A 14,287-nucleotide genomic window follows, 5' to 3' on the forward strand; every position below is an offset into this window, starting at 1 on the left:
CTTTCATCTGTTGGTAGTTGGATGAACCCAAATGCACTGAAAAGTCAGCAAACTGAGCTCTGGGTCAAACCAGGGACACTGGAGCTGTGAAGCAGCAACACCTCTGCCTGCTCCACACTTCCACTGTTTCATCAACATTCTGAGTGACGGTGACTGAGATGCTGTGAATTTATTCTGCACACTGGAAGACTGTAGCACACTGTGTTAGGAAGAAACCCACAAGAAAAATCCTAAACTTCTACCCTGTAGCTGTGTTTTTAATATTTCTGGTATTTTTTAAAAACTGTTTTAAACAAATCTTCAAGGTACCAAATTGTCCTATAATTGTTCTATATTTATATATCAATAAGAGCAGAAAGTGGATGAAAGGCACATTAGCATGAAGAATGCATTTTCATAGGTGTCTGATTTTTCTCATCTATTCTTAACTCGGTCTTAATGAAGTTTTGGACGTCTTTGTGGTGTGAATGTAATATTTAAAACGCATTTACTGGTTAAAGGTTCAGTTTTTTGTATCCTGTATGAATCAGAATGCTGTGGGTGTCAGACTGCACACACTGGTGTGTTTCCAGCAGAGTAAACAGCGTATCCACAGCACTACTCCAGGAAAAGCATGTAGGACACGTTATATTTGGCTGCACTTTTGTTTATACCCCAGTCAGGAGTCAGGACCAGTGGTGGATTGCTGCAGGTTGTGATGGGTGTGAACTCCACTGATACCTACAGCTGGAAGTTTCACTTTCCTCTCTGGTTTCTATCACACAGGGTAATTTTGCTGCAGATTCTGGTTCACTAGTTCATGTAGACATCACTCTTCACCTCTTTTACATATAACCTATTACTCTAACATATAAAAAGCTTGGAATTCTACCCCAGTGCAGATGTTTTGCTCCGACCCGTATGTGATTCTGTATTGTTTAAAGATTTATAATCACACTTTTGATGTCACCCAGATGATGATGAGGTTCAATTTTGGGTCTGGTTCCTCTCAAGGTTTCTTCCTCATACCATCTAAGGGAGTTTTTTTCTTGTCACAGTCATCCCAGGCTGCTCCTCAGAGATCAACACACATCATTCACTTATTTACATTTTTGTTCTATAATTCTTACCTTCTGAGAAGCTGCTTTGAGATAATGTCCATTGTGAAAAGTGCTCTAGAAATAAACTTGAGTTGGTGTAATAGATGGAGGTGACTGTACTGTATCTCAGTTTGTTTGGAAGCTGAGGGCAGCCATGATATTGTGCCCCCTGGAGCACAAAGGGGTTAAGGGCCTTGCTCAAGGGCCCAAGAGGGGTAGCTTAGTGGTGTCTGGACTTGAACCTCCAACATTCTGTTGAGTTACTAAGAGCCTTAACCATCCAGCCATTCATTCATTCATTCATTCATTCATCTACATTGTGAGATGATGACGATGATGATGATGATGATGATGATGATGGTGATGATGGCCACGCCCCCTCAGTAACTAACGTAGTCTAAAGCCTAATGCTTTTTGTCAATTTTTTTTTTTATGCTATTTTAATGCTCTAAGGCAAAAATACACACGTTTTACAGGTTAGTCTTATTTAATTAAAGGTAATTAATAGTTTGATTGACACTGAATCGAGGGGGCGGAGTTATTTTCAGATCTATTTATCGTCCGTTCAACATTTGTGCCAGTGTTGAATAGAATATTCTGCCGATTATTATAATGATAATAAAATTTAAATAAATGCAGATTAGATTCTTAAATATATACCAAAATTTAGCTTCATTTCATAATCTGTAATTTTATCGCCACTCTGAGGGTCTATACCGCGGCGGTGATGAGGCTCCTGCTGTCCCTCCTCCACGCTTCTGCCTTTTCACTCTTTGTGTATCATTGCGCGCTGCGCGCCGCAGAACCCTGCATGGTTTCGATTTATTATAATAATAATAATAATAACAATAATAATATTTATAATAATTATAATAATAATAAATCAACAACAACATTATAAACTTACACACGATCCACTGGGAGAAAACCTGACAGACCCTGAGAAATATAAACCTAAAATCAATAAAGTGTGTAAAATGTGAATGAAGAGTTAAACAGCACTGAAGGTGTCGTGAGCTCTGCTGAGGAGGGAGGGATGGTGTGTGTGTGTGTGTGTGTGTGTGTGTGTGTGTGTTTTCCCTCTCACATTCCTCATTTGTCGCGCTTATATGTTTGAGAGAGCAGTGTGATCTGTTCATGCTGGAGAAAAGATCACCCTGAGCACCACCAGGATCAGACAACTGATCAGATCTTTGATGAAAGCATCAGAAGAAGCTGCTGCAGTGCAGTGCAGTGGATTCAGTACAGTACAGTCCGAGAGCAAACGTGAGCAGAAAGACCAATACAAGCTGCAGTGGAAGCCAGTGAAGCAGAACCAGACTACTGATCTACAGAGTTGAGGAATACATCTCCAAAATCACCACCACCAACATCTCCACCTCCAGCATCAGCACCACCAGCAGCACCACCCAGGAGCTGTGGGTTTATCTGGTAAGTAAGAGCATTGTTGTGTTTGTGTTGTGGTAATACAGGTTCTCAGCAACATCTCAGTCACTCCTCATATCCTCAAAGCACGAATGTTTCCATGCATGATGCAGTTTTCACACGCCATAATGCATCTACAGTGGTGCCATTAGTTCACATTGCAGTGTACAGGCATCTCCGTAACTCTGTGTGTGTGTGTGTGTGTGTGTGTGTGTGAGTGTGTCATCACACGAGTTCCATGAATTAATGTATCACCAATCACAATACACATCAGTCAGGTGTCCATGCAGTGGAATGCAGATTTCTCCTCCTAATCTCTTCAGATCCGTGATGGACTTCCTGAGATACACGTCTCCATATACACGCGCTCCATCAATAAATGTGTGTTATATGAGTCTATCATGCTGCTGAAACAGAGCCATCATAGAACATGTCATATCTGTAATGGTTATAATAGATATTTTATTGGTTTTAATGGACCTCTGTTGGTAATTTATTCCTTCTAATGGTCTTCTAATGTTTCTACAGGCAGCTCTATAGTATGTAGATATAATACATTATTCATTATGTTTGTAAAACGTTCAGGGATTTACCAATGCACACAATCTCACTTTGTAATCCACACTGTTTTAGTGGAACAGCTGAACGGGTTTGTAATGGAATGTGTAGTGGAGACCATTAGAATTTTTATGATGGATTAAATCTTTTTTCAGCCGGGTCGAAGAGTCTGGATATATCTGTATATATGTATAATGTATATATAACTCAGAATTGTTGACCTAATTATGAATTCACATCATGTTCCTACATGCAGTAGATGTTTCTACAGAAAGATCAGGAAACAGTCGAAAATATTCCAGTGATGAAAAATTGCAACCCAAATGCTCTCGGTTCTATTACTCTGTATTTAAATCTCTTTAGTGACCACAAACATCTTTATCCAGGAGTCCAGGGTCTAGCACCATCACACACACACACACACACACACACACACACGCTCTAATATGGAGATACTCATTGGTTCTCTGTCTGGAAGGCAGATTCTCTGTGCTTCTCTATGATAAAGACACTTCTACATGAAATGCAGCTTCTCGGTTCACTGCAGCCAGAATGCACCAGGATTTACTTGAAAGTTGAGCACATGACAGATCAAGATGGCTGCTTAGGCTTTCTGACATTCAAGGAGAATAAAACCTCATTATTGTTTTAACTAATCCTCATTTTGCTGTGATGGTCTTCAACCGATAAGCGTGAGGAACGAAGGGAGAAATGTTCGAGGCACCAGGAAAACGGTTACGTTTGTCATCATCTGGAAGGAAACATGGGTCAAATGAAAATAGAACACAACTCACCCAGAATATACAAGACATACTGGATCAGAACCGAGGAGAAACAGATCGATTCAAAGACCAGATGAAGAGGAACCGTAAATCATGGAACAAAATAAATACGTAATAAGATCATTTTTTATAAAGTACTAATGACATAATAATAATAATTGCACACGGTCACTTAAATTAAATGTTGAATCCAAAAATCCACATTTCAAAATCTCGAAATTCAATAATTAAAATAATGTAACAAAAAAACTGATATTAAAAAAGAACTGCATATTAAAATCTTTATGGTTGGATCACAGACAAGTCCATTAAATATCTGAACTAATGAGCATTTTGAAATAAATTCACTGCATGAACACTAAAAGGTGGATGATACACAGAAACAAATCCGATCAGAAGTTCTCAGTTCTCAGAAAAATATCAGATTTATATTCAGGAGCACTTTCAAGTTCTAATTCTAATATTACAACTAACCAGTTTTTGTCATAGGCACCTGTTTGTTACATGATCCAAACAAACTCAGTTCCACACGCACTGACATCAGAACCAGTTTAAATGATTGTGGTTGTGAAGCTGAAGCTACTCTGAAACCCGAGCAGAAATGATGCAGTGAGGAGTGCAGTACACGTGCAGATTGAAAACAAGCCCCAGGTGGTGATGGCGTTCCCTCAGAGATCAGATGATCCCTGAAGCTTTGTTCGAGAACTTCAGCACGAGTGTGAGTGGATAATAACAGAAACTCCACCATTATGAAAGTGTGTCATGTTTACAATGATTAATGATATTTACATGAATAAATTAAAAACACGCCCTTGTAATTAAACTGAGTTTTCATGGATTAATGATTAAAGGAGTTGAGAGGAGATGCAGACAGATGTGCTTATCGCTTTATTTTAAGAAGCTGTGCGTGGAATTGGTTTCTGTAATTGCAAACAGGACGAATCTACAGCGTTTATTCTCATAGCGTTTTCCCTCTGCAGCATTATTTGGATTGAACATCTCACGTCCTGATGTTACTGAAGTGAAGGAGAACTCAATTCAGAAGGATTTCGTTTGCTGTAAAATGACAGCAGGGGCAAATTGGAGAAAATTATCCATCAGATCTTTTTTTTTGTTTTCAGGTCAACGTTCAAGAGAATCCATGATGATGCCTGCACGGGAAACCACCAAGAAGAAACCACCCAAAGACAGCTTAACGTTATTACCCTGTTTCTATTTCGTAGAGGTGAGCTCTAAATATTCAATATAATGGTACGTGTAACTTTAGAATTATTGGCAACCTTCATAAAATTCATCCACTTGATTTGAAAACTGAAACGTTCTCGGTTCTCAGAACCTCCTTTTTCTCCTGGGGTATAAACATGGGGTAGCACACACTGTACTTGTGTCACTATATGGAAAATATCACATATATGTTTGTATAAAAGAAGGGATTTGGGGAATTTGGGATCATTCCGTATGAAAAAAATGGCATTCCATAATCTCATATTTGTGTTTAATTTCTGCTTTATTGATTTGTGTTGATTGTTTTGATGGGTGCCAATAATTCTGGTATACAGTGGGTTTATTTATGGACACTACCTGGTAGTGATCTCCTTCTCATTGGATTGTTCGTGTGACTCGCAGCTGCCCATCGTGGCTTCCTCTATGGTCTCTCTGTACTTCCTGGAGCTGACGGATGTGCTGCAGCCGGCGCAGGTGGGTTTCCGCTGCCATGATCGCTCGCTCAGCATGCCCTACGTGGAGAGCGGAGAAGAACTCATCCCCCTGCTGATGCTGCTCAGTCTCGCCTTCGCCGGCCCCGCTGCTTCTGTGAGTGACCTCGAGTCCTACTGAAATCTCGCAGTATGTCCAGATGTTTCACCATTTATTAGATCTGAATTTGAGAGAAGTTCACTGGCATTGATTTTCTCACATAATGAATCTCGGTTAAATGGACTAGTTAGTTTTATTACACGAGATATAAGCAGTTGTTCTGAATTTCCTCGATGGTTCTTCAAATTGTTGTGTATTTTTGGACTCGTAAAGATGGTTCTTATAAGGGAAAAATCTTGTGGGTTCCTTCATAGAACTTTTATGCATTAGATTGGGATGATAAATTGATCTCTTCTGCAAAATGATTCAAAAATCAGAATAATTATTGGAGAAAACTTGGGGAAAAAATGTCTGTTTTTTTTATTTATTCTTATATTTATCAGTGCTACATTTTCTGAATTATTTTTAGTTATCTGTTTCATTTCTAGTCAGTCAAAGGAACCGGGACGTCTTCATGGTTGTACAGATTTACTTTGGAAAATGGCAGAAGTTTGGAAAAATATATAGTGAAAGATCAGGATCAACCCCAGGGGTTATAAAGCCGTCACCATGTTACTGCTCTCTGTTTTATAGGATGTATATTAGTGGCGATAATGCTTTCTGAAGTGCTCATTGAACAACATCTGGACTCTGGTTAAACCTCTGTGCTGCAGTTTGCTTTTTTTTTATTGTTGAGAGATGGTCTGGTGTTTGACTTGTCTAGATTATGATTGGAGAAGGTATCGCCTACTGCATGCAGTCCAGACTCAAGATCGGACCTGGGAATGAGGGAAGCATCAATGCTGGTGGATGCAATTTAACTCCTTCCTCCGCAGAACTGTGCGGTTTGTTGGTAAGTTATAAATGATAAGGAGTAAAAGATAAGAGTCCAATAAGATGTCTAGTGTACACGTGTGCTTACGTCTATAGTTAATCGCGTAAAAAAAAAGGCTAGCAAACTTCCTTATTAGGGTTCAATATCTAAAACTGGACACCTGATATTTTCCTGCACCTTCGGACTCATAATCCTGCACATTGCCTTGTTTATAAACTCTGCACAATCTGTACAGTTGATGTCTTTATCTTTATTTATATAGTTTTTATAGTTTTTTATATTTCTGTAGCCCCAGCACACAATCACATATTCCATATACATGCAAACCCATGATACTTGGCAGTGAAGAAGATTCTGGTGATGTTTCAGTAACACTTCATTTTTTCTTCTCGTCTTTTTTCAGGTGTTCACGTGTTCGGACTTTGTGCCACAGCACTGGTCACTGACGTCATCCAAATAGCCACTGGTTACCACACGCCCTTCTTTCTGACCGTATGCAAACCCAATTACACTTTTCCTGGAGTCTCCTGTGACAAAAACCCTTACATCACTAAAGACATCTGCTCTGGCCATGACCAGCACGCCATCCTCTCGGCCAGGTGATCCCACAATCCCACGCAGCTGACGATCAATATAATAACCAATCACTTTACACTTAGTCAGAAAGGATTTGGAATTAGTTTGATTTTTGCACTTTGTGTATTTATCTCTTTTTTCCTTTCCCCAAGTGCTTTCCATGGTTTTGTCTTACTCTAGACATTTGCTTTCCTTTGTGGCAGGAAAACCTTTCCTTCCCAGCATGCAACTCTTTCTTCCTTTGCTGCTGTTTATATTTCAGTAAGTCTCTCCCTCTCGGTGTGGATGTGTGTCTGTTGGATGACAGGAACAAAGCAAACAATATGTACCGCTAAGCAAACCCTAGTTAATCCTTCTCTAGATAAACAATATTAGCAGAGATTATAATATTAGTGCGTAAACAAATAGATTTACAGCAAAACTTTGCTCAGTTTTTCAGTTGCATGCATTTATTTTCAAATTAAAATTTGATTGTTTTAATTATTTATAACTTGTAAGATATCTGGCAGATTCAGTCGCATCCCATTTTTAGCCACCAGCCTGCCACTATGTAAATATCACAAATCACCAGGCTGATGGAGAGAAATTTGTGCACATGGATACGAACCATCTGCTGTGCTCTCCGTTCCTTTAGATGTACTTCAACTCCACTATCTCAGACAGCACCAAGCTGTTGAAACCCGTGTTGGTGTTCGCCTTCGCCATCGCCGCCGCCCTGACGGGACTCACGCAGATCACGCAGTACCGCAGCCACCCCATCGACGTCTACGTGGGCTTCTGCATCGGCGCCGGCATCGCCGTGTACCTGGTCAGGATCTTTTCCTGTGTATATACTTATACGTATGGAAGCTGCGCTTTCTAGTGCGAGGCAACTCGGTCCTCCAAGGCTTGGCATCTAAAATGGGAGAGCGCAAGTCCTCAGGGGTTTTTCATATCAGTCATTTCTTTTCTGCTTTGATGTTTTTCCTCAGTTCAGAAATAGATCGCAGTGAGAAACCGGGTTTCTTTGCATCCACTGATATATTTTTATCTTTTTTTTTTTAAATAAATACAAATCTGATTATATACATAGTTCACACGAACCTTCTCTGGTTTGTCCCAGGCGTTCTACGCTGTTTCTAACTTCAGACCGGTGCAGGACACCATCCCCGTCCTGCCCCCGCCCCCTCCGAAGGATGCCCTGCGAGCTCTCGCCCAGAGAGGCCACGATTCGGTTTACAATAAAGCCCATGCCTCTGAGAGCAACGAAGAGATCACGTCACCATCTTCCTTGGACGGCTTGAACCGCCCCATCCAGCGCGAGAAGGCATCGCTGGGCAGCTTGAAGCGAGCCAGCGTAGACGTCGAGCTCCTTGCGCCCCGTAGCCCTATGGGTAAGGAGACGATGGTGACGTTCAGCAACACTTTACCCCGTGCTACAGCTGCAGGCCCTGAGGAACCTACACGCCGTCTGGTAACGGTGCCTGTACCTGTGGACCCAATGCGCTCGCACCAGCTGGTCTCTGAATGGAAGCAGAAGTCCTTGGAGATGCGCAGTGCAAGTCTGCAGAGCGAAGAGGGCAGTAAAGAGTCCTCTGACTTTGGTGAAGACACCACTGAGGAAGAGAGTGCGCCTTCTACACTATACAGTGCCTCCGTACCACATCCCACCAAGTCGCCCAATCCGCCAGCTGGAGCAAGAGTAGTGATGCCCCCCAAACCACCAGTTCCTCCCCCGGTGTCTCCAAAGAGTGCGAGCACCCGTGCTAAGTGGCAGTCCATCACAGAGAAGAGTGGGGCCAATATTCCAGGTGCCCTCAGGGCAACAAATCAACCTCGCATTATGCAAGTTATCGCGATGTCCAAGCAGCAGGGTCTTCTGTCCAGCACGCCCAAATCCTCTGAGGCCTCCTCCTCCTCTGCCACCTCATCTATCACAGGCACTGAGTCACCTCCCTATCGGCCACCATCTGAACGTGACAGCAGCTCTGGTATCATCACAGTAGATGCCCATGCCACCCATCACCCTGTAGTCCACATGGTCTCCAACCCTGCCAATCCCTGGGAGTGGAGAGGAACCTCCGATGGGAACATGACTGAGTCATATGAACTCAACGACCTGAACCGTGAGGGCTCTAGAGGATATCGTCAGGTCAAGAACAGCTCACTGTGCTCCTCAGCCAGTGAGGCTGACCTCGATTCCCTCAAGCCTTTTCAAACCCCTCAGCCTTCTCAACCGCTCCAGCTCCCGAAGCTTGACCAAACCATGGAGGGACGCAGTCTGCGCTGCAAAACCCCTCTGGTGCTTATCGATCGGGAGAACCCACAGAACCATCAGGAGAACTTCTACAAAAAGCTGCAGAGTGGAAGACGTTATAAAGAGTGACCACCAAGGTGCGACATCTAAGAGCACAAATGATGCAGGTTGGACATGTATCACTATGCATCACTCAGACTCTCATTCTCTTTTTGTGCATCTTTTAGTTTTGCTCACGAGTGAAGGGAACGAAAAACGAGAAGCAGAAAATCAGCACAATATTTTTGGTCTTATTGCAGTAGAATGGAAACCTAATGAAGAACATTTACATCTATAAACTTTATTTATAAAAATTCTCAGATTTCTAATATAAAAAAGGCTTATTGCGAGGTCGCTATTATGTATTGTGGCCTTTTATCTGTTGTTACTTGATTTTGAAGCACATGCGTCTGAGCCTATGATGTCAAGTGGATTTCATCTATTTATGTCTTTTAATGTGCTTCTTTCTTACGATATATATTGCCTTGGGGATAATAATATTCTAAGATAAACAATTTAATGGAGTTCGATTGAATCGGCTTTCTCCTCGTGCAGGAAAAACTTTATTTAAAGCTTAAACGCTGCACTGAAAACGAGTTCCATCACGTTTCTGAAATGGGGAACGGAGCTGTTTTTACACATGGAGCTTACAGAATCACATGCTTAGATCCCGACTGTAGTTCATCCACACCTGATATATTTCATAAACGCAATTACGATGCATTTTTGGAAAAAAAATGGTGAAACTGGTATTTATGAGCTTCAGAATGACGCTACTTTTCCCTGCAAAAGTCTTCTGGGGTAAGAAAAATCTATTTTTAATAAAAGAATACATTATTCAGAGCACTTACAAATAAAGCACAAAAGAAGTGACATTACAGATATAGATTCTAGTAGTTCTAATAAAAAGGATGTTAATAAGTGAGGGGGGGGGGGGGTTTGTTTAAGGCGTTTTACCATCTGCATTTTTTTCTCTTCTCTTTTCTCCGGTATTGAAAAGCCTGTGGCTCGTGCTCGCTTGCCGATGGACTACTGCATGTTAATGTTAGTGGTTGTATCATTTGGAAGTTCAGCCTTGTCACAGTGATGAATTAAACTTGATCAGTGATCGTCTTTGTATTGTGTGGATCTGAAGCACATCGAAAGAACAACAGCGTGCAGACGTGTGAAGATACAATAATAATTAATTAAATAATACATTAAAACATTGCGATAATCTCACCGAACCTTTTCAGCACATTTGGAAAATGATGAGATCAGCATGATATTGTATTAAAATGTGATGTTTTCAAACGTTCAATTTTTATTGTTCTTTATAACACTTGTTTCCAGTGCGGAGGCTAATCACTAGCGTTCACGTGCAGAAGTGCACAAAGAACCTGGAAATCATCCTGCAGAACGTACTCTGTTATAAATAAAAAGACGCCAATTCCAATACGACTCGAGTAAAATTTCTCTGAGTATCTGATTGGAACAGAACTTGAGTATTTGTCTCGTATTAAACGTTGACTCAAAGATGCACTCGTCCTCAACACCAAGACATAGAAGATACTGTACATACACCATGTTCTCGTATATCTTTAATAGAGTGGGAATGGATCTGGTCTATTCTATCAATGATCAGCCGATGATCAGCACCAGCCGTCTGTGATTCATGAAGTCATGAATGAGATGGTGGATTCTCACTGTGATTAAATCAGTAATAGTGTGATCTCATGGCTGCTAAATATCCAAATCATTCCGAGTTTGATTTTCGCAGGCGATTATAATTTTATAATGATTGACCAGAGAACGACAAATTGACCACTTTATAGTTAAAATAATGTGCATGTCTCACCCTGAGCTCATGCAGTGTGCAGTAAAGCAGGAAGCCTCGGGTGTGATGGAGATCTGGATCTGGATCAAGTGCTGAACTTGTGAGTGCTTTTTGGTATTTAACAGCAAACCAGGAACATGCCACAAATCAGACTCCTGTTTTTATTATTCATGTATTTTGTGTTTATTGATGTGAATAATACTAATTTATATTGGCTCAAGCGTTTAAATAAATTGGAATTGTTTATAAATAGGTCAATATTGGAAGCTTAGGAGATCATGCTGATGCTCATCATCCATGTCCACACATCTTCAGGTGGATGGGACACAACAACAGATCATATCAGCTTCCTCACCTGTCAGCTGGGAAAAGAAATCTGAGGGATCATGTGGCAGAGGCTCATTAAAAGTTTCTTAGCAATCTTCTGCTTGGTGATGGTGAGGCTCTGTCACAGAAGCTTCAGGTTCCTGTTGATATCTGACTGTCTGGCTTCTCCACCTTCCTGAGATGTTTTCTACTCACCACAGTTGTGAATTATCCAGACTTCCTGTTAGACTCTAATTTTAACAGGGTGTTAATGTGTGTGTGTGAAAAATCCTCACCATTTTCTCGAACAGTAAAACCAGACAGCCATGAAGTCACGCTTTACCACAGACACCGCAGCAGATACGAAGACACGCAGGCCCTCGTTACCAATCGCACCTGAACTTCCTCCAGCATTTGTGAGCCTGGTGTTCTTTACATCCTCCACACTTTACAAACGCCCCCTCGATGCTCCACGGCCCGTCCATAATCTACTTCTCCTTTATTTATTTTATTCCTTCCAGGCAAACGGGGCTCACGCTGTTGCCATGGCAACCGGCGGCTGAGCAGTATGAAGCAATTTATCATTTTAATGAGAAGAGTGTGAGGGACAGGGCGAGGAGGGGCTTCAAAATCACAACCAGAGAGACACGCAAGACATGTCACCCTGTGTTTAGACCACGCTACAGTAATGTCCTGAGCATGCACTAATGTATCCTGGAATGAAGCAGTTACTCGGGAATTTGATCTGATCACGAGAGATATCAGGAGGAAATGAGTTCATGTTTAATCCATGCATTTCGCATTATCCCTGATGGGGGTGTTTGATCTAATGCATGTCTAGAATGAATATGCTGAGTCTGCAGATTTCAGCTGAACCTCATCCTGAGATGTACAACGCCGTAGAAAGAAAATCATCACATTTAATTTACAGTGACCTCGAATTTATTCCCTCCGAATGGAGAATATTGTTGATATTTTCACTCTGTTTCCAATCCACTCATTCTGATATTATTTAAATTAGGATTCTTTTAATGTCCTGCTGCTTTTTCAGACACCTCCATTCATCTACATGCGAATCTAATGATAATGCATTTATTTAAAAAATAAGTATTGGAGTTGTTCTGAATATTATCGCCTAATTATAAGAATAAAGAAATTGTGAAATGGATTTGACTCGAAAGCAGCTGGAATCGAAACACGCTTCAAATAAAACTATAATGAGTTTTCTTGTTATGATTAAATAAATTAATCTGTAATGTAGTTTGGTAAAAGAAGCTGTGCCAGTGGCTGAATCACAGTCCCCTTATAGGGGGAATAATCCAGTAATTTAGTGATGTTTGTGAGTAATATTTGATTTTGCTGTAGATGGTGTAGATGTGATGTTCTTCTCTACCTTGTATCTGTACGCTACATTATCAGTGTCAGCAGGTGGATCAGAACACATTCTTAAAACGTGAGTTTAGTTGTGATTTATTTGGTTTGACACAGTAAGATGCCTGTTTGTGCTGGAACTCAAGGCCACGCCCCCTTCTTCTCTGCCTCTTTGTGTTTAGATGAGTGATAGAGAGAGATAGAGTGATAGAGAGAGAGAGAGAGAGAGAGAGAAAGAGAGAGTGAGAGAGAGAGAGAGAGTGTGTGTGTGTGTGTGTGTGTGTGTGTGTGTGTGTGTGTGTGTGTGTGAGAGAGAGAGAGAGATGGCAACGTTCCAGCATCCTGCACCACCAACATTCCCACTGATCAGAGCAAATGGATAAAAACATGTCAGGTTACCATGGCAACTGGCAGGCAGGCGCAGAGTTGTGTGTGTTAGCCGTGTGTATGTGATTCTGGTGAAAGAAACTCTGCAGAGGAAGCCGGTTATAGGAGGATGAAGGAGTGGGAAAGAATTGAACCTTCTGCTTCTAACTCACACACATCTACAGGAGGAACATAATCCAAATATTAACACTATTAATGTCTATTAGTCAAATGTGTATTATCACTATGAATATATTTATTCCAATTAATTCATTTGTATTAAATTACTTTGTTTCTCATGCATCCACGTCGTTTTAATTCAATTCATTTCAGTTTTATTTCTATAACACGTTCAACAATGGACATTGTCTCAAAGCAGCTTCACACAGATAAAATGGTTATAAAAGTTTCTTATAACTGTATGTTTATTATTAATTAGTGAGCCAGTGGTGACTGTGGTGAAGGAAAAACTCGCTGAGACTCCATGTGGAGGAAACCAACCTTGAGAGAAACCAGACTCAAAATAGAACCTCGTCCTCAACACCGAACGTCTGTTTGTTCCAGTTCCACAACTATCATCTAGTCTAAAATATCGACAGTATCTTCATAACAACTATAATCACTACTGAAACATAATAAAACCTTTTTATTTTTAATTGTAAAATTTAAAGGTCTGAAGTCTAGAATGGTTTGTACACGTCTCAGGATTAATGTTCTGGACGTTGTGGTCATGTGGTCATCAAACCTCGAAGCACAAAAGGCAGAACGGTTTTATTATTGTTCTTTTATTTCTATATAGCGCTCCACTGACCTGTTTTTAATCGCTAGCAATTATTTCTTAATTAATGGACACAATTTATCTCTGTAATGACACACATTTGCTTTCTCTTTTATTGATATTAGATTTATCTGTAGTGAAGTGTAGACGTACAGTGTAATTTCTATGAGTGGCAGTTCCACACTGATGATTGTTGCCCTGTAAGGAAATACAGCACTGTGGATACTGACAGTGTGTGTAAAGTTCATTCATTCTATGCAGGGGACATTTCTGCTGTTTACATAACAAAAATACGTCGACATTTGAACATCCTTCTGTGTGTTTTG

The 14,287-nt window shown here is 40.8% G+C and overlaps 1 protein-coding gene across 1 annotated transcript; it reads left to right on the forward strand.

Moving 5' to 3' along the window:
- The first annotated feature begins 2,130 nt into the window (after positions 1–2,130).
- On the forward strand, positions 2,131–13,046 carry plppr3b (phospholipid phosphatase related 3b). Its single transcript, XM_046858019.1, is given in 9 exon segments — positions 2,131–2,510; positions 4,966–5,069; positions 5,471–5,656; positions 6,363–6,450; positions 6,453–6,491; positions 6,877–7,072; positions 7,253–7,310; positions 7,684–7,857; positions 8,152–13,046. Coding segments are annotated over 8 exon segments (2,088 nt in total). The 5' UTR covers positions 2,131–2,510; positions 4,966–4,985; the 3' UTR covers positions 9,415–13,046.
- The last annotated feature ends 1,241 nt before the right edge of the window (positions 13,047–14,287 follow it).

The sequence above is a fragment of the Silurus meridionalis genome, chromosome 9, assembly GCF_014805685.1.
Source record: "Silurus meridionalis isolate SWU-2019-XX chromosome 9, ASM1480568v1, whole genome shotgun sequence".
In the NCBI taxonomy this organism is placed as follows: domain Eukaryota; kingdom Metazoa; phylum Chordata; class Actinopteri; order Siluriformes; family Siluridae; genus Silurus; species Silurus meridionalis.